Source organism: Bombina bombina, chromosome 5, assembly GCF_027579735.1.
Source record: "Bombina bombina isolate aBomBom1 chromosome 5, aBomBom1.pri, whole genome shotgun sequence".
Lineage (NCBI taxonomy): Eukaryota > Metazoa > Chordata > Amphibia > Anura > Bombinatoridae > Bombina > Bombina bombina.
Genome location: NC_069503.1, coordinates 80,342,359 through 80,369,594, shown reverse-complemented (window position 1 = coordinate 80,369,594; position 27,236 = coordinate 80,342,359). Strand labels below are relative to the sequence as shown.

At 38.7% G+C, this 27,236-nt stretch overlaps 1 protein-coding gene across 1 annotated transcript in view; it reads left to right on the top strand.

The window, feature by feature from the left end:
* LOC128659921 (oocyte zinc finger protein XlCOF6-like) overlaps positions 1-23,269 on the top strand; it is a 192,557-nt gene extending 169,288 nt beyond the window's left edge. Inside the window, exon 5 of the mRNA XM_053713510.1 lies at positions 21,095-23,269. Within this exon, the coding sequence (XP_053569485.1) occupies positions 21,526-22,425 (900 nt within the window). The 5' untranslated portion in view covers positions 21,095-21,525 and the 3' untranslated portion in view covers positions 22,426-23,269. The remainder of the gene's footprint in view (positions 1-21,094) is intronic.
* The last annotated feature ends 3,967 nt before the right edge of the window (positions 23,270-27,236 follow it).

Sequence of the window (27,236 nt, the reverse complement as noted above, 5' to 3'; positions counted from 1 at the left end):
CATACAATTCCTTCAAAAGCTTTAGGTCTAAGCAGGAAACTGTAACATGAACATAGTAAAGTTTAATTGTGGTCTCCATTTAATATGCTTTATAACATGTCAGTTGCATACGTTTTTAAAGTTTTTCCTTTTTCTTATTTTATTTCAATGCATTATTATTGAGTCCAGTTGTGACCTAACTTATATGCATAAGGGGAAGAAAAAGAAAAAAAAAGGAGAACTATAACCCAATCTATTCAATCCTTTTCAGATATGATGTGAATATCGGGTACAATGTTTATTTCATGTATGATGTACCTTTTGTCCTCAATAAAATACTTACAAAATAAAAAACAAGATTTATGTTCACCAGGGGTATCAATGGCAACCGGCTGCATGAATTGCTACGGTTACTAGTGTGGCGGCATATTGGTTTGATGCATTGAGGCCCATTTATCAAGCTCCGTATGAAGCTTGAGGGCCCGTGTTTCTGGCGAGTCTTCAGAAACACAAGTTATGGAGCAGCGGTCTAAAGACCGCTGCTCCTTAACCCTGTCCGCCTGCTCTGAGCAGGCAGACAAGAATCGCCACAATTCAACCCGATTGAGTACAATCGGGTTGATTGACACCTCCCTTACTGGTGGCCCATTGGCTGCGAGTCTGCAGGGGGCGGCATTGCACCAGCAGCTCTTGTGAGCTGCTGGTGCAATGCTGAATATGGAGAGCGTATTGCTCTACACATTCAGCGAGGTCTTGCGGACCTGATCCGCACTGTCGGATCAGGTCCACAAGACCTTTGATAAATATCCCCCATTGTATGATTCTATTCAGCAGGATACTCCTCTTGAAGAAATTCAAGATAGAATCAAGGCTTTGAAGTTGTCTAATTTTTTTATTGCAGATGCTTCTCTACAGGTCATCAAGTTGGGAGCTACAATTTCTGCTTTTGCCATTTTAGCTAGCAGAGCTTTATGGTTAAAATCCTGGTCTGCGGATGTGTCCTCTAAGTCTAAGCTTTTGTCTATTCCTTACAAGGGTAAGACCTTGTTTGGGCCAGGTTTGGCTGAGATTATATCTGATATTACGGGAGGGAAGGGGCATTCTCTTCCTCAGGATAATAGAAATAAACAGAAGGGTCGGCAGAGTTTTCGTTCCTTTCGTAACTTCTCTGGTACATCTTCCTCTTCTTCCTCCAAGCAGGAACAGTCCAAGCCATCTTGGAAGTCAAATCAGTCTTGGAATAAGGGGAAGCAGTCCAGGAAGACTGTTGCTGACTTAAAATCAGCATGAAGGGTCTGCCCTCAATCTGGGAATGGATTTTGTGGGGGGCAGACTCTCTTTCTTCGCTCAAGCTTGGGTTCAAGATGTTCCAGATCCATGGGTGGTAGATATCGTTTTTGAAAGAAAAAGGTGGGTATGATGGCACCACTTAATATAGGTAATGAGAGTCACTTCACCATTCAAAATAAGGTCAAGTTGGCCTCACAATACAACTGGTAATTGTGGTATTGGTGCTAAGTATCATAAGCTACATTTAACTTATATTCAATAAAGAACATTGAACAGAAAAGATACTAAAGAAGCACTCATTGTGACTCTGAAATGAAATTATAATGAGGAAAAGCTAAAGAACACACACATTAAAAATTAATCTTTATTATGACGTATTTAAAAATGGGTATAGTTAAAACTAAAATGTTAGCAGACAATTGATACAGTTTGATAACTGGATTAACCCCTTAGTGACCAGACCACTTTTCAATTTGTTGACCATCTGGGACCAAGGCTATTTTTGAATTTTTGCGATGTTTGTGTTTAACTGTAATTTTCCTCTTACTCATTTACTGTACCCACATATATTATATACCGTTTTTCTCGCCATTAAATGAACTTTCTAAAGATACCATTATTTTCATCATATCTTATAATTTACTATAAAAAAACTCACTTTTTCTAACTTTGAGCCCCAAAATCTCTTACACATCTACAACCACCATAAAATACCAATGCTAAACAGTTTCTAAATTTTGTCTTGAGTTTAGAAATACCCAATGTTTACATGTTCTTTGCTTTTTTGCAAGTTATAGGGCAATAAGTACAAGTAGCACTTTGCTATTTCAAAACCATGTTTTTTTAAAATTGGCGATAGTTACATTGTAACACCAATATCTGTCAGGAATCCCTGCATAACCCTTCAAATGTATATATTTTTTAAAAGAAGACAACCTAAGGTATTAAACTTGGGGTATTTTGACTTTTTTTCATGCAACCATTTTACCACCAATCTATTCCAAAGTTTGAACAAAAAAACAAATAATAATTAGATTTTTTGACAAAATAGCAATTTAAGAATATATTTACTGATAATGTTAAGGGTTACTGCCAAATAACACCCTAATATGTCTTCAGCAGCATCTCCTGGGTACAGTGATACCAACCATGTATAGGTGTGTCGGGTTCTCTGGGGGCTAAAAGGCCTTATTTTTAGGAAGCGCATTCCAGTTTTTCAACTTGGAATTTTCTCATCGGTCATCATGCACGCATGTCCTATTTGGGACATTTCTGAAGCTGGCCAATGGAATTTACCCCCATCAAACCATATTTTTTTTTTTTAAAGTAGACACCCTAGGGTATTTCAAATGGTGGTATTTTAACACTTTCCATGCACTAATTCAACCACCAGTCTTTGTTAAACTTTTGGGTAGTCATTTTTTTGTGTTATTTTTCACACACATTGTACTTTAGGCATGGATTCTCAGTTCCTGTTATGTGTTGCTGCCAAAAAACACCTCAATATGTGTTCAACAACATCTCCTGAGTACAGTGATACCACCCATGTATAGGTGTGTCGGGTTCTCTTGGGGCTAATAGGCCTTATTTTTAGGAAGCACATTCCAGTTTTTCCACTTGGAATTTTTCCATCCCATGCACCCATGACTTATTTAAGACATTTCTGAAGCCGGCCAATGTAATTTACCTCCATCAAACCATATATTTTTGAAAAGTAGACATTCTAGGGTATTTCAAATGCTGGTATTTTAACACTTTCCATGCACTAATTCCACCACCAGTCTTTGTCAAACTATTGGGCATTCATTTTTTTGTGTTATTTTTCACATACATTGTACTTTAGACATGGATTCACAGCTCCTGTTATGTGTTACTACCAAAGAAGATACCAATATGTGTTCCCCAACATCTCCTGAGTTCAGTGATACCACCTATGCATAGGTTTGGTGGCTTGTTTGGGGGGTGCAATGCCAAATGTCTGACATGCGTTTGTGATTTTTTTTTCACATTTAACATATTTTCTTTGCCTATCGTCTTTTTTGGGGGTCTTTTAACATACCCCAATTTATTTTTTTCCATGAATGTGCATATATTTGAAAAGTTGACACCCCAAGGTATTATATATGGAGTGCTTTGATGACTTTGATGCAACCGTTTTAACTCAAAAAATTGGAGACAGTGTATGGTGGTAATTTTTCAATTTTTATTTTTACAGACACATTGCTTTTTGACTATGATTTAGGAGAGACTGTTGTAAGTTATTGCAAAAGAATACTTCAGGTTGTTTTCTGCAAGGCACCCTGAGTACACCTATGCCCCCCATGCATAGGTTTGCCAGGATTTTGGGAAGGTTATGTTACAATTTTATGACTTGTGATTTTAGTTATTAAAAATGAGAGTATTTCTTCTGATAGGCCTATCTTTAGTTTGGGGCCTATCGCATACCCCACTTTTATTTATTGCCATGAAAGTGTATATTTTTGAAATGTTGACACCCCAAGGTATTGTATATGGTGTGCTTTGATGCCTTTGAAGCAACTGTTTTAGCCCAAAAAATTGGAGAATGTGTATGGTGGTAATTTTTCAATTTTCATTTTTACATACACATTGCTTTTTGACTATGATTTAGGAGAGACTGGTGTAAGTTATTACAAAAACATACTTCAGGTTGTTTTTTGCAAGGCACCCTGAGAACACCTATGTCCCCCATGCATAGGTTTGACAGGGGTTTTGGTTAAAAAAAAACAGGCCCAATTTTAGAAAAAAATAGAGTAGTGAAATGTAAAAATCTGGCACAGTAAAAGTAAAAAAACAAAAAACATCTAACAGTAAACATAACCAAAAAAAAAAATAACAGCAAATGTATTTATTTTTTTAAAAATTGACCATTCTATGGTACCGCTTGAAGCAGTCCTCAATGCAGAGTGCAGGCTGTCCAGGGCAATCAGAACAGTGATATATGGTGTCCCTTCTCTTCCCCCTCTTGGTACAGACTCTGCATTTTTTTGTGGTTTCTGCTTTGCGGCAGTAGGGGGGATTTTAAAAATAAAATGGGTAGCCCCAACTCTGCTCTCTCCCATCACCGCCCGGGGAGCAGGTGCATCATGGTACAAAATCCCCGAAATAATCTGGAGCTGAAACTGTAAAAAAGTCTTTTTAACTCGGGGGTTTGTTTTATTGAACAACAAAAAAGCCTTGTGGGTTGCAATCTGCATTAAGTAAATTGCAACCTTTTTGTACCAGGCCCTTGTCTTTTGCATAATTAGGTAGGGCTGCAGCAGCTGATCAGCCAGATCAACCCCACCCATATGCCGGTTATAAGACTTAATGCACACTGGCTTCCTTATGATCTCAGCTCTGCCACGTACAGAAACCGCCACCGTCCTCTCTGTGTGGATGGTGGTAAGAAGGTATACATCCTTCTTGTCTCTGTACTTAAGTGCCAACAGCTCCTCTTGGCGCAGAGCTGAGGTCTCCCCCCTTCGTAGCCCGGTGCGTACAAGTTGTCCTGGGAAACCTGCGTGGCTCTTTATAATTGTACCGCAAGCTACTGTATCAAAGCAATACAGTAGCTTGAACAAAAGGACACTTGTATAATAATTGTCTAAGTACAAGTGATACCCTTTGTTCATTAGGGGTAATATCAGGTCCCAGACAATCTTGCCAGTGATTCCCATATGTTCTGGGCAACCTGGAGGGTCAAGGTTGCTATCCTTTCCCTCATACACCCGGAAGGCCTGAGTATACCCAGTCTCGCTGTCACAGAGCTTATACACCTTTACCCCATATCTGGAGCACTTGGAAGGAATATACTGCTTGAAACCCAGCCTTCCCTTATACTTCATTAGGGGTTCATCAATGCATATATTCCTTCCAGGTGTATAAGCCTCTGCAAACCTGGCAGAAAAGTGGGTAATAAGGGGTTGGATTTTATACAGCCTGTCAAATTGGGGATGCTCCCTAGGGGGGCACAGGCTTTTGTCGCTGAAGTGCATGAAATGCAGAATCATTTCATACCTCTTCCTCAACATACTCTGGGAGAAAATGGGGGTAGAGCAGATGGGCCTACTGCTCCAGTAGGAGCGAATGGAGGGTTTCTTTATGATGCCCATCAGCATAGTCAATGCCCAGAATTTTTTTAATTCTGGCACATTGATGGGGGCCCATTGCTGCTTTTCCAAATATGTTCCAGGCTTTGCAGCACGGAACTGATGGGTATATAAATTAGTTTGGGCGACAATGTTCCCCAATACATCATTGCCCAGAAACACTTCCAGAAACTGCTGGGGGCTAAAACCTGCCACATCTATATTTATGCCAGCATTTTCTGTGAAGGGTGGGATATCTGGCCTCTGGAGATGAGGTGTTACCCACTCTTCAGCAGCAATGGCAGCAATGGCAGCAACACGCCTCCTTCTGGCAGGGGGGCTGGCAGGGGGGGTAGCAGGGGGGCTAGCAGCCACAGATACATCACTATCAGTTGAGACTGCATCTAGTGATGTATCTGAGCATATGGCAGGGTCAAAATTGGGGTCTGAGTCAGACATAGAGGCATCTGACTCTGATGCAAGGATTGAATACGCCTCCTCAGCACTATATATTTTCTGTGACATTTTTGTATCTGTCACAGAAAAAAATTACTAAACAAATTTAAATTTAAATTAAATTAATTAAATTAAATTAATTAACTAAATTAACTAGCAAAAAAGTACAGCTATGCTACTGCCAGTGATTTATAGTGATCCCTGGCAAGCTATGGGTTAATGGCTCTGAAAATTAAATGAACTAAATGGTTCTGAAAAGAGCCTTTGAATTTTTAAAAAATTACAACAACAAAATTAACCCCTAAAAAAATGCACAGACAGCAAAAAAGTACAGCTATGCTACTGCCAGTGATTTATAGCGATCACTAGCAAGCTAGGGGTTAATGACTCTGGAAATTAAATTAAATTAGCTAAATGTCTCTGAAATGAGCCTTTGGGTTTTTTAAAAAAATACAACAACAAAGATTAACCCCTAAAAAAATGCACAGACAGCAAAAAAAGTGCAGCTATGCTACTGCCAGTGATTTATAGTAATCACTGGCAAGCTAGGGGTTAATAGCTCTGAAAAGAGCCTTTGGTTCTATAATTTTTTAACAAATAAAATAAATAAATCTCTCTCTGCTAAATACAGGTCTCTCTCTCCAACAAAATCGCAAGTGAGGAGAGGGAGGGAGATCCACACTGATCAGTGTCAATATTTACAAATATTGACATGATCAGACAAATGGGGTATTTTATTATTATTTATTTTTTTGGTGTGGGAGGCTCAGATTGGGTGACCCTAGCTTGCCCCTATGATGAGGCAGGCTAGGGACACCCCCAGAGGCCCCATGATGAACTGGGCATCACCATCTTGGATGCCTTGTGAAGGGGGAGGGGGGGCTATTTAGGGCTTTTTTTATTTTTTTGCCGTTTTTTTTTTCCATTTTTTTAAAATTATTTTATAACTAAGTGCCTCGACCCACCGAGGCACTTAGCACACAAGCAGAGCATCGGAAGCGTGTCTGATCGCTTCCGATGCTCTGAAACACTGCCGGGCTCCACGTGGAGAAAAACCGGAAGTGATCACTCGTGGGGGAGTGATCAATCCAGTCCCAGCACTCGGGAACAGTATTGCAGGATGCCTAGACATCGAGGCATCCCTGCAATACTGTTAGAGCAGCTGGAAGCGATTTCGATCGCTTCCAGTGCTCTGTTTAACCGACGACGTATGCCATACGTCCTCAGTCATTAAGTGTTTTTTTTTTTGAGGACGTATAGCATACGTCGTCGGTCATTAAGGGGTTAATATGATAGATGGGAGCACATGCTGTCCCCATTGCTGTTCCTCTGGTTTGCAGGTAGAACTGCTGGTCAAACACAAAATAGTTGTGATGTAGTACAAAATTAAGCAGTCTGATTATAAATTCATCATGTGCTCTGTCTTCCTCTGATGATTCTGATAGGAAGCTTTGCACTGCTTGAACTCCTAGTTTATGATCAATGCTTGTATACAATGATTCTACATCTGCTGTTATCAATATAGTATCTTGATCCAGTTTGAGATTCTCAAGATGTTGTAGGACCTCCATCATGTCTTTCACGTGTGATGGTAATTGTGTTACAAATTCACGAAGTCTAAAGTCAATATATTGACTGGCTTTCTCAGTGATGTTATTTATCCCTGACACGATTGGTCTACCCTGAGGAATAGTCGCATTTTTGTGGATCTTTGGTATAATGTAAAATGTGGCTATTTTTGGATTGTCTACCCATAGGATTTTTTTTTCTTTGATTGTTATTACATTATCATCTATTGCTTCCAATATAATGTGATTATATTGGTTTAGGAATTTCTCAGTTGGGTTAAAAAATAGCTTGGTATAACACTCTTGATTTCTCAATTGTTTATGTGCTTCCTGCAGGTACATTTCTTTCGGCCAAATGACCACATTGCCTCCCTTATCTGAATTTCTGATTATCACAACTTCCCAATTTTTCATTTCATTGAGAGCCTTATTTTCTTGTGTAGTTAGAATTGTAGAAATAGGTTTCACAATAAGTTCCGCTATTTCTTTACTGACTATTTGGTTATACACCTCAATGTGTTTAGATGTAGACATTTTTGGAACATACTTAGATTTGTTTCTAATATTAGTTCTCCACTCCTGATTGAAAGGTGTTTCATTGTTATCTAGTAATTCCTCCATGATTTGCAATGTTGTAAGGTCCTCAGCTGTCAGTATTGGATCTTGTGTATTGGTTTCGATTGGTACTTCAACATTTTTCATGTATTGTGTTTTTAGGAGGATTTTTCTTAGAAATAGCTGTACATCCTTGGTAATTTCAAATTTATCAAGTTGGCCTGATGGACAAAAGGAAAAACCTTTTGCTAAAATATTTCTATGTTCTCTACTCATGGTGTGGTGTCCCAATCTGGGCAATATAATTTAATTTACGTGGTTGATGCAGGTTTCATGCTACACAATGAGATGTACAAGCAGTAACTGCTACATAATATATCATTAGTGTGAGCATAATACCGGGAATTGTATCCGCCATATTGATACATAATAATGAATACAAGGAGCAACAGAAAAATATTTTGAGTTGTATTAAGTTGCATATAACGCAGAAGTAATTTTATGATAACGCAACTACCAACTTTTGCTTCTGTATTTAAAACCGTAGCGGATATTTAGCTCTAACACTTAATATTGACAACTTAGCTGTTAACTGGTGGTAATAAGTTATATAACAGATGGCTGATTAGTACTAATGTATTGCTATAATTTGTATAACAACTATGAATACAACACAATATTAAATTAGTTCATCCTATTATTTAAGAGCCACATTTATAGCAATAAACCAGCACAATTCAGTAGATGGACACATTAGAAGTTCCAATTATAACTTTATGAAAATTATTTCAACAATTTTCGTTACAAGTGTAACAATGTGTATCAAGGGTGTTATCATATATTATGAGTTTAGGAACTGAGGATTTTACAGTTCTTAAATAATCTCATTGTTCAATAAGCACCATACCTAGTGTGCTAATACCAACCCATGATCTCTAATTCATGTGCAATACTTTTTATATAGAGTATTACACGAGAGTGTTGTTGATTTAGTAATATCTATATTTAGTCTGGGAACAAGATTATACTGTCCACCATTTGAGAATAATTGCCCAAACTGGCAACACCTACCCATATTAATCCAGTTATCAAACTGTATCAATTGTCTGCTAGCATTTTAGTTTTAACTATACCCATTTTTAAATACGTCATAATAAAGATTAATTTTTAATGTGTGTGTTCTTTAGCTTTTCCTCATTATAATTTCATTTCAGAGTCACAATGAGTGCTTCTTTAGTATCCTTTCTGTTCAATGTTCTTTATTGAATATAAGTTAAATGGTAGATATCGTTTCCCAGGGTTACAAACTAGAGTTCAAGAATCTTCCTCCCAGAGGCAGGTTTCTTCTCTCCAGGTTATCTGTAGATCAGATAAAAGGAGAGTCGTTCTTACGTAGTGTTCAGAATCTTTCCGACATGGGAGTGATAGTTCCTGTTCCGGTTCAGGCACAGGGTCTGGGTTTTTATTCCAATCTCTTTGTCGTTCCCAAAAAGGAGGGAACTTTCAGACCTATTTTAGATCTCAAGAGTGTAAACAAGTTTCTCACGGTTCCGTCTTTCAAGATGGAAACTATTTGTTCCGTTCTTCCTTTGGTTCAGGAAGGTGAGTTAATGACCACAGTGGATCTAAAGGATGCGTATCTGAATATTCCCATTCACAGGGAGCATCACAGGTTCCTAAGATTTGCATTTCTAAACAAACATTTTCAGTTTGTAGCTCTTCCTTTTGGTCTGGCAACAGCTCCCAGAATTTTTTTCAAAGGTCCTGGGAGCATTGTTGTTGGTGCTTCGATTGAAGGGTGTTGCAATGGCTCCTTATCTGGACGACATTCTAGTTCAGGCTCCATCTTTTCAACTAGCAAACTCCCACACAGAGTTGTTGTCTTTTCTGCGCTCCCACGGTTGGAAGGTGAATTTAGGAAAAAGTTCCTTAATTCCGGCTCATTATAGATTCTCTAGAGATAAAGATTTTTCTGACAGAAGCAAGAAAGTCAAAGATTTTCAATATGTGTCTTGCTCTTCAGTCGTTTCCTCGGCTGTCAGTAGCTCAGTGCATGGAGGTTATTAGTCTGATGCTTTCAGTCATGGACATCATTCCGTTTGCTCAGTTCCATCTCAGACCTCTGCAGTTATAATTGCTCAGGCAGGGGAACGGGGATTATGCAGATCTATCTCCAAAGATTGTTCTAGATCAGATGTCCAGAGATTCTCTTCCATGGTGGTTGTCTCAGGATCTTCTCTCTCAGGGAACTTGCTTTCGCAGACCTACCTGGGTGATTGTGACACAGATGCCAGTTTGCTGGGGTGCTGTCTGGGGTTAATTAAAGGCTCAGGATCTATGGACTCAGGAGGAGTCGGTTCTCCCAATAAATGTTTTGGAACTGAGAGCAATTTTCAATGCTCTTTTAGCCTGGCCTCAGCTAGCTTCAACCCAGTTTATCAGGTTTCAGTCTAACATAACGTCAGTGGCTTACATCAATCATCAGGGAGGAACTCAAAGTTCCTTGGACATGACAGAGGTAGCCAAGATTACTCAGTGGGCGGAGATTCACAACTGTTATCTGTCTGCTATCCACATTCCAGGGGTGGACAATTGGGAAGGTAGTGGGAACTTCATCCAGAGATATTTTCCAGCTTGATTCTCAGTTGGGGCAGCCGGAGTTAGATCTCATGGCATATTATCAGAATGCCAAGCTCTTGAGGTACAGGTCAAGGTCAAAGGATCCTCAGGCTGTTCTGATAGATGCTCTGGCAGTTCCTTGGACTTTCAGTCTGGCATATGTGTTCCCTCCGTTTGCTCTTCTTCCTCGGGTCATTGCTCGGGTCAAACAAGAGAGAGCACCGGTGATTCTCATTGCTCCAGCGTGGCCTCACAGAATCTGGTTTGCAGATCTGGTGGAGATGTCTTCTCTTCCACCTTGGCGTCTTCCATTAAGGAAGGACCTTTTTCTGCAGGGTCCCTTCCTTCATCCAAATCTCATTTCTCTGAAGCTGACTGCTTGGAGATTGAACGCTTGATTTTTTCTAAGTGTGGGTTTTCTGAGTCAGTCATTGAGACTGTGATTCAGGCTCATAAGCCTGTGACTAGGAAGATTTATTATAAGATTTGGCATAAATATTTGTATTGGTGTGAATCCAAAGGCTACTTGTGGAGTAGAGTTAGGATTCTTAGGATTTTGTCTTTTCTCCAGGAGGGTTTGGAGAAAGGTTTATCTGCTAGTACCCTGAAGGGTCAAATTTCTACTTTATCTATTTTATTGCACAAGTGCCTGGCAGATGTGCCAGATGTTCATTCTTTTAGTCAGGCCTTGGTTAGAATTCGGCCTGTGTTTAAGTCTGCTACTCCACCTTGGAGTCTTAATTTGGTTCTTAGAGTCCTTCAACAGGCTCCGTTTGAACCTATGCATTCTTTGAATATTAAGATGTTATCTTGGAAGGTTTTGTTTCTGGTTGCTATTTCTTCGTCTCAAAGTGTTTCGGAGCTTTACAGTATGAATCACCTTTTCTTACTTTTCACTCTGAAAAGGTAGTTCTGCGTACTGCCTTGGGTTTTCTTCCCAAGGTTGTTTCTGATAAGAATATTAATAAAGAGATTGTTGTTCCTTCTTTGTGTCCTAATCCTTCTTCTCATAAGGAGCGTTTGTTGTACAACCTGGATGTGGTTCATGCATTGAAATATTTGCAGGCGACTAAGGATTTTTGCCACTCTTCTTTATTTGTTGTCTTTTCTGGGAAGCGTAATGGTAAGAAAGCTACGGCTACTTCTCTTTCTTGTTGGTTGAGGAATGTTATTCACTTGGCATATGAGACTGCTGGTCAGCAGCCTCCTGAGAGAATCACAGCTCATTCCACAAGGGCTGTTTCATCTTCTTGGGCTTTCAAAAATTGAGCTTCTGTAGATCAGCTTTGCAAGGCTGCGATTTGGTCATCTTTGCATACTTTTTCTAAATTTTACAAATTTGATACTTTTGCTTCAGCAGAGGCTTCTTTTAGGAGAAAGTTTCTTCAAGCAGTGGTGCCTTCTGTTTAGGTTAACTGTCTTGTCCCTCCCTTATCATCCGTGTCCTCTATCTTGGGTATTGGTTCCCAACAGTAATTAAGATGATCCGTGGACTCACTGTGTCATTAGAAAGAAAACATAATTTATCCTTACCTGATAAATTTATTTATTTCTTGACACGGTGAGTCCACGGCCCACCCTGTTTTTCAGCCAGTTTGCTTTTCTATAAACTTCAGGCCCCTCTGCACCTTAGATTACTTCCTTTTTCCTTTCACTTTGGTCAAATGACTGGGGATTGTGGGTAGGGGGAGTGGTATTTAACAGCTTTGGTTGTGGTGCTCTTTGTCTCCTCCTGCTGGTCAGGAGTGATATTCCCAACAGTAATTAAGATGATCTGTGGACTCACCATGTCAAGAAAGAAATACATTTATCAGGTAAGAATAAATTATGTTTATAAATTTCTTTCCAATTTATTTGTATTACCAGTTTTACTTTGTTCTCTTGGTATTCTTTGTTGACAGCTAAACCTAGGAGGTTCATATGCTAATTTCTTAGACCTTGAAGGCCACCTCTAATCTGAAAGCATTTTGACAGTTTTTCACCACTAGAGGACGTTAGTTCATGTGTTTCATATAGATAACATTGAGCTTAGGCACGTGAAGCTCCTAGGAGTGAGCACTGATTGACTAAAAATGCAAGTCTGTCAAAAGAACTGAGATAAAGGGGCAGTTTCCAGAGGCTTAGATACAAGGTAATTACAAAGTTAAAACATGTTTTATTATAACTGTGTTGGTTATGCAGAACTGGGGAATGAGTAATAAAGGGATTATCTATCTTTTTAAACAACAAAAATTCTGGTGTTTACCCTTTAAACAAATATAAACTGGGGGGCGGAGCCTGGAGGAGAAACATGTAAGACGCACAGGCTAACAGCTCCGTGCAAAATGTGTGCTTAAATGGTATCAGGGGGACAATAATGACCCACAAAGTGGCTGAGAACGGAAGAGATTGAGCACTTTATCCCTCTAATCCGTATTGACCATCTACAGAGCCCCTCGACAGCGGCAATGAAAGATACACGTTAGCGGTGCAGGGCCGGGAAGATACAGCAGTCGCCATCTTGGATAATCACGAAGGCACCTAAATCCTCAGATCGGAGCACCGGACCTAATAATCGGCCCTCTACAACAGCGTTTGCGCTGTACAACATTTTCGGGAGACAGAAAAATGAAGAGCAGAGTGCAGGAGAGGGGAAAGGGAGAGACCCGATGACACGCATGGCCGATCAACTGAGTCGGCCCTGAGTTCCCGGTAAGAGCAAAACGATCTGGGCTGAGGTGAGCGGTGGTACGGGACCCGGCAGGCTAATCTAGATCCCCACATACAGGGCGGCTATAACTGGACCTTTGAGGGACACACGCAGCCAAATAAATCATAGGACCAGGGGCCCAAGACACAGACTAGGCCTATATACCAGACAGTAACCTTCTGGCCTAAGCAAGCCTCTTCTTAAGGCCAGAAATAACTGCAGGGCACTTAGATGCGGGACATACTGGCCGGTCAAGACTATGAAGACATAAGGCTACGGTTCTACTGAAAATGAGAGGTAGACAGCTACAAAATAAATTAAACTGCCACCCGGCAATATCTCTATCACCCTGAATGTTGTAAATGGGGACACCTGGCTACCATTAAAAACCACAGCACCACAAAATGGAATAAAAACAGACTTGTTATTTGGCCCAAGATAGGAGGGTTATCGGCTCTCTCTCAGATACTTTTAGCACAGCTAGCAGACATCTCTCACTAACATCTGGGAATAGCATCATCTCAGCAAAGACAACAACTTCATTGTCCCCTAAAATGTCACAAAGAAAGCAACTTAAATCTGGCACAGGAGGTAAAATAAACACTGCAAATCTTTTTTTTAAATCAACTAAAGGGGATAAACAGATAGAAACCCAGAATAGAGACCCAGAGGAAGACACAGATTCAGTCTCTAGTAACGTCTCCAATATGGATGATTTAACACCCCTCACCAAAGCAGATATTAAACACTTAGTTTCCAAACAAGATATATCTTCTAATTTTGAAAAACTTCTAGAGAAAATGGACACTATGCAACAATCAGTCACCAGCAGTTTAGCTGAAATCAAACAAGAGGTCCAAGACCTGGGTAACCGGGTAGCAACATTAGAAGACAACGAAAATTCCAACCTCGAAGAAGTCTCCCAGCTCTCCCAAAAAATAGCCGCCCAGCAACTAGAATTAGATGCGGTGGTAGAGAGGATGGAAGACCTTGAAAATCGGAGCCGCAGATGTAACATCAGACTGAAAGGGATTCCTGAATCTGTGTCACCCGGAGAGTTAGAAAGATATCTGACCCTACTCTTCCAAGCCATAACAGGTCAAACAGAAGATAATTTCTTCCAGATGGAACGGGCCCATAGGGCCCTTAGAGCTAAACCCCGAGGAGATGCCCCCCCAAGGGATGTGATTGTCCGGATGTTTCGCTTCAAAGAAAAAGAGGCAATCCTAGCTGCTTCAAGGAAGAACCCGACCTTCAAGTTCCAGGGCTCAGTAGTTCAATTCTTTCAGGATTTGTGTTTGAAAACACTACAGAGGAGAAGCACCCTGAGACCGCTCACACAACTACTGAGGAAACAACAGATCCCCTATCGATGGGGTTTCCCTTTCGCACTTCACATCATGCAGAATGGGGTGACTTTTACTATCAAGGATTCTACTGATATTCCTGAAATCTGCCAACATCTGGGCCTTGATTTACCCAGATTACCCTCAGAATTGCAAGAAGAGGGGGGAAGGGACATCCAGCACAGTAAACAACCACTCAAGAGCACGGACCTGGACAAAGGCCACCAGGAAGAAGCTAAAGACATGAGATGATGCTGAGGTTCTTTTGATGTCAGAAATGTATCGTTATCAGATAAGTACTGTAATAACCCTTCTTTTCACAGCAGGGACTTTAGTTGGGATCATGACCTTAGCCTGGACTTCTTTGATCTCTTCCCTCCCTGTAGGGAGAGAGACTGAAATAGACATTTGGGCTACAGGAGCCAGATACAGGGCTGATAATGTCAGGGAAGAGACTACACCATGAACTCTGGAAGCCACGGACAGTATTAATTCTTAGGCTGACAGGGAGGAGGAGAATAGGCCTTAGATTTATGTTGCAGAGGTACTGGTAACCCAAACTAGGGGGCCACTTATAATATAAAAGAAAACAGCCTTAATTGTTCAGGTTACCTTTTATCATTTACACACAAAGTTAAATATGTTATTTTCTTATCTACAGAGCACAATTGTTATGCCTTTTTGGTAAGTCGCCATTGACTTATGTTCACATGGGGTGTGCGGGCGTTAGGCCCGGACACGCGACACACAGGTATTACAACAGTTAAAATGTTATCCTATGTTATTATGTATGGTTTTCAAATGCTTGTTTTTTATTGTTATTTTTTTGTTCTGTGTGGTACACAATGTTTTCTTAAAAAGGATGGGCGCCCTAACCCAGATACAGGGAAATTCAGGCTTGACTTATGGATTCTAGAATTAGAATAATCTCACATAATGTGAGAGGCTTGAATTCGGATGTTAAACGTAGAACTGCCCTCACCCAATATGCCAGAGCAAAAGCCAATGTTATAATGCTTCAGGAAACTCACTTTACTAAATCAGTGATCCCTAGATACTGGTCTAAACAATTCCCCATTCATTATCATTCGACCACTGATTCAAAAAAAAGGGGGGTATCTATTCTCATACATCACTCACTTCAATTCCACACTGACGAAACCATAGAGGACCCTGAGGGCAGATACCTAGTTGTTAGAGGAACTATACAGAATGTCCCGGTCACTTTTTGTAATGTCTATGCCCCTAATGAAAAGCAAGACTTTTTTTTTAGACAAATATCGCATCTCCTAACACAATGGTCACAAACCCGTATTATCTTGGCGGGAGATTTTAACATCTCTCTGACCCCGCACAAAACAGTTCCCGGACTCAGACTAACTCATAAGCAACAGAGACATAACAATGTAGCGAAAACCATCAGGGACTCCCTAGCCACACATAATGTCCTAGACTCCTGGGAGGCAAAATATGGTAGGACGATGGACTACACTTTCTATTCCCATGCTCACAAAACCTACTCGAGGTTAGATTATATCTTCATCAGCCAGACTCTAATACCAAATATAGTCACCTCCTCCATACACGCTTGTGTATGGTCAGACCACTCACTGCTACAGATTGAACTGACGGGTATTATAAATACAAGCAGACAGAGATCATGGACATATGACCCGACAACTGTAAAACACCAACACATCTACACAGCTACGTCAAAAGCACTAGGTGAATATTGGTCAGTAAATGAGGGTTCAACCCTCAACCCCATACATACCTGGGCAGCCCATAAAGCCTTTTTTAGGGGGGTACTCATCAAAACAAAGGCTAGAGCCCATAAGACAGCAATAGAGACCAGACATAAACTCCAGGAAGAGATTGAGGGATTAGAGAAACACCACCAAAAAACACTCTCCTCTTCAGTCTTTAAAATCCTCCAAGCTAAAAGAAAGGACCTGGCTAAAATCTTGGACACCCACTCAGTCAGGGCAATACAGACACTAAAGGCTCACTATTATCTTTACTCAAATAAACCGGATAGGTACCTGGCGCACAAACTTAGAGAAAGGGTAAGGAACTTCTCAATCCCAGTGCTGCAGGGGCCTGATGGGGAACGTACATCCCACCCACAAGACATAGCAGAAACCTTTGCTGACTATTACACCTCACTCTATGACGGGAAAAAAGTAGAACATAACCCACAAACGCAAGAAACCCTAAGACGTTTACTAACTAAGGCCAAACTTAATAGACTATCCAAACAAGAAAGTGATGAATTGAACGCTGACATCTCGACAGGGGAAATCCTTTTAGCAATTAAAGACCTGAAACTGGGCAAAGCTCCGGGACCAGACGGTTACCCAGCAGAGTATTACAAGACTTTTAAAACAGACCTGGTCACACATTTGCAGAAATTCTGCAATGATGTCTTGGGGGGCAAGGAGATACCGTCGGACCTCCTACGGGCCAAGATCGTAGTAATACCCAAACCGGGCAAAAACCCGGAGAAATGCCAAAGCTACAGGCCAATATCCCTGATAAATCAGGACGTTAAGATCCTTACAAAAATTTTGGCCAATAGGCTTAGGAAAATAGCACCACTTTTGGTCCACCCAGACCAAGTGGGCTTTATATCGGAAAGGGAGGCCCCGGATAATATTAGGAGGACCATAACACTGGTGGACTATTTAAAATCTACAGGGACGCCTTCTCTGCTCCTCTCACTGGACGCGGAGAAGGCGTTCGACAGAATAGACTGGTCATACATGACATCTGTACTGACGGAAATGGGTTTTAATGGGGCATTTATGAATGCGATAAAGGGAATCTATTCTACCCCGACGGCAGTCATCAGAGCAGCAGGTTTTCAATCCAGACCCATAGAGATTCTTAGCGGCACTAGACAGGGATGCCCTCTGTCCCCATTACTCTTTGCCTTCTGCATTGAACCACTGGCGGCAGTTATAAGACAAGATCCTGACATATCTGGGATAAGGGTGGGGGACTCAGAGTATAAAATTTCACTTTTCGCGGACGATGTCCTTTTGACTATAACCAGACCCTTAATATCCCTCCCTAATCTCTACCAAATACTTCATGACTTTTCACTGGTTTCAGGCTATAAGATTAATCTAGAGAAAAGTGAAGCACTACCATTATCTCTCCCAGCACATACTAAAAAACTAATAGAAGCCAATTTTGAATTTACATGGGCCAAAAAGTCAATAACTTACTTGGGCATCAAAATTTCGGACTCTTATCACGCCCTACATGACTTAAACTATACCCCACTTTACAAGGCCATAGACAGAGATCTCAGGAAATGGAGAACTTATAATTTTTCCTGGTATGGGAGACTCTCGGCCATCAAAATGAACATCCTTCCCAGGATTCTCTATCTCTTCAGAACCCTCCCCATAATGGTGCCTAAAGTAGAATTACTTAAACTACAGTCATCTCTCCATAACTTCCTGCGAAACGATAGTAAAGCTAGAATAGCCTCCCATACTTTGACCAGACACAGACAACTGGGGGGGGTAGGTATACCGAACTTACAAGATTATTACCATGCTGCCAGACTAGCCCAAACCGCCTTACTGAACCAAAACAACCATAAGATCCTTTGGACTGAGTTAGAAGCAGGCCTTGGGGGATATGACTGCCCTGCAGATGCATTATGGGAAATCGGGCATCCTCTAAAAAACCGAAGCTTTAGATCATTAGCCATGATCGACACTATCAAGATATGGAGATCCCTCACGGGCACTCTGCACTTAACGCAGACAAACTCCAGAATTAAACCGGTAGGAGCGCTACTCTCACCCGAGGTCCGTGCAAGGGTGGGGAAGTGGCTCAATAAAGGCCTATATAGAGTAGCAGACTTTTTAGAGGGCAATCGCATACTGACATATTCTCAACTGCAGGACAAAATCCTACCACTGAAATTACACTGGTTTCTATACCTTCAGCTCTCCTCTGCTATACACGGGTATTGCTACCCGTGGACGGCGCAGAAAATGACTCCCCTAGAGCGGATTTACACCGCCCAGGACAGACAAAAACAACTGATCTCAAAATTATATATAGCCCTGCAGGGAGCCGAGGAACCGGGCGGTTCGGCATTATTAGTAAAATGGGGACTAGATACTGGACTGAACTTGTCGAGGGAACAATGGGACCAGGTGATGTTTGACGCTAGTAGGGGTCTGATTAATGCAGATCTTCGAGAAAACTGCATAAAAACGGCCTACAGATGGTATCTCACCCCAGAGAAAACATGCCACTTTTCACAGAACGGCTCCAGCCAATGTTACAGAGGATGTGAGGAGAGGGGTACATATCTCCACATGTGGTGGACATGCCCTCAAATTAGAACTATCTGGGAAAAACTCCAAGAACTTATAGGTAGGTTATTACAGGAACATATCAATCTGACACCAGCACATGCTCTCCTTAACTATAAATTTACACAATACAACAAGGCCATAAACACATTTATTAAGATTCTATGTACGGCAACAAGAGTATGTGTGGCCAGACATTGGAAGGTAGGGGCCCCTGAGTGGCAAGAAATATTGGGTAAGATAGAACATATATATACTATGTCAGAAATCTCGGCCTCCATAAAAGATGAAAAAGAGCAGTTCACTAAAATTTGGTTTTATTGGATAATGAACGGAAATCAGTAGGACTCAATATGAGGCAGATTCAGGAAATTTCAAGTTAGAGCTAGGGAGGAGTTGGGGGGCACACCTTTAGGAGCAGACTAGACTCGACTGTTAGATCTAATTTCTGTACAAGACATATCGGAGTCTAGGAATAATTTGATAAGGGCAAAAGATGCCCAATGTTTGTACCACGGTTTTGATTTAAGTTCTTTTTCTTTATTAATGTTATGGTGAAATTACTATTATGGTTTTATATATATGTTTAAAAAAAAAAAGGCAAAAAAATGTATGCTGTAATATACTATGTAAGGACAGTCACAGGGACTTTCAAATCCTGTCCTAGATATATCAAGGCGAGGGACAACTGAAAGGATGTGAGCTATTTATAAAAAATGGTTATCTTATGCCTTGTGGAGATCAAACTTGACTAATACCTTGATGTACTGTCTATAAATGATTGTTGCCTTCAATAAAGATTTATTTCAATTAAACAAATATAAACTATTATATTTATATCTGCATTTTTTAAGAACATTTGTGTCACTGACAGTTATAAAGAAGGAGCAACCCCCATTGGGCTGAGGAGGAGGGTAGAAAATACTAGTACCCCCTGTTGTTTTAGACATATTATATCCAACAACTGCATAACCTCACCCCCTGACCTGGTGCTGTACTCAGAACACCATCAACTTCACCTTCCCTTGCCCTGACCTCACTCATTTAACACTCATAACTACACTTAAGCCTTCCTTGTTCCCATGTGTGGAACACCCACAACTCCCCCAGTGAGTGTTCCCCACCCCAGAACCACCACTGATTTGTGTGCTTAATTTTACAGTAAGTATTATTAAACTAATAAAGTTTTTGGCTGTTTATATAAATAGAACAACCACAGCCGAAAGCTAAAGTTTATCATAAGGTCACTGCTTCTTACCCTCTCAAAATATCTCACACTGAATATTAGTCTGTGATGATTAAGACATCATATTCTCACCCAACTGAATGTGCATGAGCTAGGCAGGGCTGTATGTGCAGTTTCTTGTGCAATGTTAAATGAGGATGGTGAATGCCACCTCTCTTGCACAGAATACAGATGTACTTGTTCCCTGGCTCAGAACATTATCCACACGCACCTTGTTTAATGCGGCCCTATAACTTGTTTTCATCAGTAATCAGTCATTTAGGTTACTATGATGGTAGTAATAATGTGTACATTCTATGTCAACTTTTTTTAATTTGATTTACAGGTAAATACATTTAAAAATCCAAAATGGGAGACATTTTTGAGTATATAAAAAAATGTTTTTTTATTGAGATGGATTATATTCAATTTTTTTTTTTTTTTTTTTTTTATTGAGGAAAAAATAATTGCATACATAAAGCATCAAATATTTACAGCATATCTGATTAGTGTTGTACATTAGTGTTTGTATTCCTCATTTTTAATCTCCTATTTCAGCGATATAGGTCTCTCTTGGACCCTTTATGTTTTAGACAGAGACCAGGGGTTAGTGTTGAACATAAATAAACTTAAATAGATACTCAAAGGAAAATTGCATAATCCAAAACTGGGTGCACTTACAATACTTAACTTATAGAAATGAACATCTAACTTTTGTAATTCTATAAAAGGATCATGTAATCCCATCAAAGGTCTGATGTGGTATTCTTACATATTTATCCTCACCAAATTATCATGTATAGTTGTACATTGTCAGTTCAAGTAAAACTTTTTTTATATGCCTTATAAGAGTTAGGAATATATAAGTAGTTTTGCGTGAAATTATATTATAAAGAATAAACAGTCTTATATTTCTTTATTCCATTTCTTTTTATGTAGACAAACACGTGAATAGTTCATATCTATCCTTCGCTACAGGAAGCATCAGAATGATACCACAAACTCCAATAGTCTTATAAACTAATAACTATTCACAAACATTGGGGATATCACCATAGATATTTAAAGGAGATGTTGAATTAGCAGGAACTGAGCAGCAATCATTGTGTACAGAGAGTAATTTAGTCATCAAACAAGAGGACAACATTTATGACTTATCTAGTGAAATTATTATCCCTGAGGATAAACCACATTCATTTACTGAGTTTTCAAAACATATTAAAGAAGGGAAAAGTCTACAGTCTAGCCAAATTATTAATACAAAGGAGAAACCTTTCAAATCTACAGAATGTGAGAAAAGCTTTAGATGGAAGTCTCATCTACTAGAACAACACAAAATTCACACAGGGTGCGGCAAATGTTTTACAAGAATGGATCATCTGAAAACTCATAAAAAGATTCACACAGGAGAAAAGCCATTCACATGTACAGAGTGTGGAAAAGGTTTTACACAAAAGAGTGATCTAAAAAAGCATGAAAGGATTCACACAGGAGAAAATCTTTTCACATGTACAGAGTGTGGAAAATCTTTTACAGATAAGCGTTATCTGAGAAAACATAACATGATTCACACAGGAGAAAAGCCGTTCACATGTACAGAGTGTGGAAAAAGTTTTATACAAAAGAGTAATCTGAAAAAGCATGAAAGGATTCACACAGGAGAAAAGCCGTTCACATGTACAGAGTGTGGAAAAAGTTTTATAGAAAAGAGTGATCTGAAAAAGCATGAAAGGATTCACACAGGAGAAAAGTCGTTAATATGTACAGAGTGTGGTAAAAGTTTTATACTAAAGAGTAGCCTGAAAACTCATGAAAGGATTCACACAGGAGAAAAGCCTTTCACGTGTACAGAGTGTGGAAAAAGTTTTGCACAAATGAGTCATCTGAAAAGTCATGAAAGGAGTCACACAGGAGAAAAGCCTTTCACATGTACAGAGTGTGGAAAAAGTTTTATACGAAAGAGTAGCCTGAAAACTCATGAAAGGATTCACACAGGAGAAAAGCCTTTCACATGTACAGAGTGTGGAAAATGTTTTACAGAAAAGAGTGATCTGAAAAAGCATGTAAGGATTCACACAGGAGAAAAGCCGTTCACATGTACAGAGTGTGGAAAAAGTTTTACAGAAAAGAGTGATCTGAAAAAGCATGTAAGCATTCACACAGGAGAAAAGCCATTCACATGTACAGAGTGTGGAAAAAGTTTTACACATATTAGTAATCTGAAAACTCCTGAAAGGATTCACAAGGGAAGAAACACTTCACATGTTTAGAAAGTGGAAAAAGGGTTTTATTGAAATAGGTATCAAAAAACACCAAATATTTACACACAAATAAACTTTATATACACAGTGTACAAACCTTTTTACAATTATCCTAAAGAGGACAAACTCTCTAAACAGAAGCATCAAAAAGGATCATATTGTAAATAATACTTTCTAAAGCCCAGTTATAAAAGCCTCAGATTGGAAGTGACCTCCTGCTGTCCTTTGTTCCTCTATGTATGTGCACCTCAGTTTCTCTCATATAAATGTGATAGAATCCAAACACCACACAGGAATATACAGATCTGTCCTCATACTGACCAGTTTACACAACCATTCACCACCAAAGCACCCCCAGTGTTGTTTATTAATATGCCAGTGTTAGGAGTTGTACGTTTGATTTACATAGGGAGGAAAATAATTACATTTACAGAATAAAGGAGTCTTTATATGAATAGGGTTTTAGAGAATTATATAAACAAGAACATCAGTCTCAAATGATTGACATCTGGGAGATATATTTAATGTGCACATCATGTGGATAAACCTTTTCTTTTAGCAATAGATGCTTAGCATTGTACATGTTATATACCAGAGAAATTACTAAGGGGAAACTGATTTTATTTGATGAGAGACAATATCAGTAACCGGTACATACGTGATCATAATCAGTTTAATTTAAATGGCTACTATAATTAAAGGGAATATTAAATATCTGATAAATCCCTTTGTATCAAGAGCACAAGTGTTAGGTATATTTATAACATTTTGTGCATATATCATGTAATGATCTTTTTGATTATATAATATTATGTAATGGTTTTTCCTGGAAATAAAAAGTGATTGTAATCCAGACCAGTATTTTGTGTTTTTTGTATAATTAAAAACCCAATATCACAGAATAATTATGAAAACATCATCAAAGACAAAAACCAAAACTGAGCAAAGTAGTCTAGCTCCTGGTTTCTCAACAGCCGGGCCGTGGCCCAGTACCGGGCCGTGATAGCCCTGCTGGTGGGCCCTGACCTGTCATGTTAAAGGGACACTGAATCCAATTTTTTTCTTTCGTGATTCAGATAGAGCATGACATTTTAAGCAACTTTCTAATTTACTCCAATTATCAAATTTTCTTCATTATCTTGGTGTCTTTATTTGAAAAGCAAAAATGTAAGTTTAGATGTCGTCCCATTTTTGGTGAACAACCTGAGTTGTTCTTGCTGATTGGTTGATAAATTCAACAACCAATAAACAAGTGCTGTCCATGGGTCTGAACAAAAAAAAATGCTTAGATGCCTTCTTTTTCAAATAAAGATAATAAAGATAGCAAGAGAACAAAGAAAAAATGATAATATGAGTATGCATGCTCTATCTGAATCACGAAATAAAATTTGGGTTCAGTGTCCCTTTAAGGAGCAGCAGTCTTAAGATCGCTGCTTCTAAACTCCTGTTTCCGGCGAGCCTGAAGGCTAGCGCAGAAAAAGGTGTATATGGCCCAATTCAGGCCATGATAAATCATCCCCTAACACTGAATAAATTATTGTTATGTTTTCCTATCCCTGTGGTTGAGTTTTTGTTTATTTCATGATGGTCTTTGAACATATAAAAAAAACTGTGAAATAGTTTCTATAATTTTTTTGTTCACTGTTTATGTGTTTAACTAGAGTAGGTTGTAATATAGTTTTCTAATTAAAAAAAACATCTATTCTTGACTGGAGTAGCAGTGAAAGGTGCCCAGACTGAGATAAAATGTGTTACATGCAGATTCTATTTGATTTCAGTGAAAATCTATGTTTATTTTTATTAGGGAACTAACAATCTGAAAATACTGAGTCTGGTAACATTTAGATGAGATCAGTGACTGTAAAAATAATTGAATAACATTATATTGGAGACCCATGTAAGGTGACGTTTTAGATGTAAAATGTTGTGTTTTTTAAGAGGTAATAATATTTATATGTTAAAAAATATAAAGCTGAACCTTTTAACCCTTTCTTGACAGGGTCATAATGTCTACATCTGAACAATGTTCCAATATAGACACATTGAAATCCTGCGATCTTGCACCCAGTCAGGAGATTTCAATTATGGGATCGGGTAAGGGGGGCGTCCCTTTGACGCTAGGCAAGCCCACCAGACCGCAATCACATCCAGAAAGCGCCGTTGGCTTCAGGACAGCCAAACGACTATGACATTGTATTCTGTCCTAACGGCACTTAAATATATGCAGCTTTACAGTCATTTAACATTTTAAATGTAGTTTTTTTGTGTGTTTTTTTACTATTTTCTTATTTTTAAAAATAAAAAAAATAATAGATGAAGCAATGTATAACAATCACACAAATATTCACGTCTGTTACTTTAGAAATTAGTGTAAAATCTTTAATTTTAGGATTTTCCAAACTATGGATTTATCTTTAAAAAAAGTTAGAGCAATGTGGTTTGTGTACATGTATATAAGTATATATTATATGTATGGAAATAAATGTTATATATCTGCTGCTGGCTTCTTTTAAATACAAAAAGATTAATTACAAAAACTCACAGTTAGTTGTAGAGTACAGCAATTTATATGTGTATAATAAAATATAGTCAGAAAAAGAAATATAATTTATGATAGAAAGATTAGAAAAAGAAAGATTAGATTATACAGTTAGTGAACAAACAATAAAAGGGTTAAATTGTTAGTATTGAAATACTCAGCATTGTATCTAATAACATGTTAATATTATACATCTGTTTGCAACTACATTATGTTAAAATAACAATTCCCATCAATAAAAACTTATATATAATGCTGTATCCTGAGATATTTTAGGACACAACAGAAAAATCTCTCACATTTAAATAAACAGTTTGTTTCCTCCTTACTTATCCATATGATAATCACACCCTGAGGGGGAGGCAGGGACTCTATATTCATGTGACACCAGAGGGGACAATAGACATCTATATGAGAACAAAAGTCCAGGTGTGACCCTCTCATTGTCTCCCAACTGACAAGTTGTACTCATGTGAGTCGCACAGAGAAAGGTGACACTCCCACATTAGTATAAATATCTGTGTAACACTCAGTGATATCACAGGAGGAACCAGAGAGACTTCATACTTACAGAGCTTCTGCTAAACGGTAATATGCAAACCCTGACATAAATCTTTATTAACAGCCTCACACTGTTGTGTTTTATATAATGATGAGAAAATATTGTTCTGTATTTTGTTATGATAAAGATAAAATATTTCACTTCATATAAGAAACTGAGTTTATATAAAAGAAAACTCAACTGTACTTATTTAATTTGTTTTCTATATTTTTCATGCTGTGTTAATGAATATAACATTAAGTTCTTTATTTTAAAAAGCCCAATTTAATACATACTGATTTACAGCAGTTTGTAGCAGAACCAAACCATATTTTCAAGCTTGAGGAGGTCTGTCCTATAATACATTTGTGGGGGCTGTTCCTGATATCCAATGAGCAACAGATTCTTAAGTATCAGCCAACCAGAGTCCTGTATTTCCCTATAGGTTTATAACTAACTGTAGAGCCCAGATAAACCATCTTCATTTAATATTAGTCTGAAGCTGCTATTTGCTTCAGTAATAAATATCACTCAGCTTATGGCCCTGTTGTATCAGTCTCATCACATATACTGATCTAAACATAAATATCTTGTGATCTGCATATTATTTTATTTCTAATGAGGTTATTTTATAATACATTTCTTATTTCTATTAGCTGCACCTGTTTATCATCAGAACGTTTATCCCACTGATCTGTGACTGATTCTTGTTGTTAGTAAAGACCTTAGTAATTGTATTCTGCACCTTCAGCTGCTGCTGTTTGTCACATGATCACAGACTTAAAGGGACAGTGTCCTGTAAAATTAGTTTCCCCTTAAAATAACAAGAAACCCCAAATGTTTTTCATCATTTAAATAGAACATATAATTTTAAACAACTTTCCAACTGACTTCTATTATATTTGCTTCATTCTCTAGATATCCTTTATTAAAGCAACTGCAATACATTACTTGGAGCTAGCTGAGCACATAAGGTGAGCCAATGACAAGAGGCTTGTATGTGCCACTAATCAGCAGCTAGCGCACCATAGTGCATTATATGCTTTGTCACAAAAGGTCCCCAAGGGAATAAAGCAGATTTGATAATAGAAGGAAATTGGAAAGTTGTTTAAATTTGAATCATAAAAGTGTAATTGTGACTTTGCTGTCCCTTTAATGTGTTTCTAATGACTTGTCTTACCAGTGTATAAAATAGTATAAAGTGTAGGGGAAATTTCACCTTTAGCTTTAGTTTTTATGTAAAATAACTGTTTGTAATTTATTTTCATTATTAAATTGTACACAACCTTTAAATGACCTGAGGCTTCAGCTTCTACTTAGCATATGCAGGAGATCACATTATATAAAAAATATGTCTGTTATTGGCTAATAGCTGTCACATGGTACAGGTGCAGAAGTACATTTATCAGAAAACAATCTACTGCTCTTTTAAATTCATAGTAAGTTTTATTGCACTGTATTTTTATTATGCATCTGTGGTTTTGTAATTCTTTATTTTATGGTCCTTTTAAATGGACTGAATTTGCCAAAAGAACATCTCATTATATTATCACTCTATGTCAACACAAATTCTTTATTTTCTTAACTCTATCCAAGATAACATTTGAAATGAAAATTTTAGTACCTATCTCTCCCACACCCCCTTGCAGTGTGATTTAAGACAACTCAGTATTGACCAAGAGAAGTTAGAGGACTGGGGGTGGAGCACATGACAAAATGTCTGACAGTGAGAATTAGTAT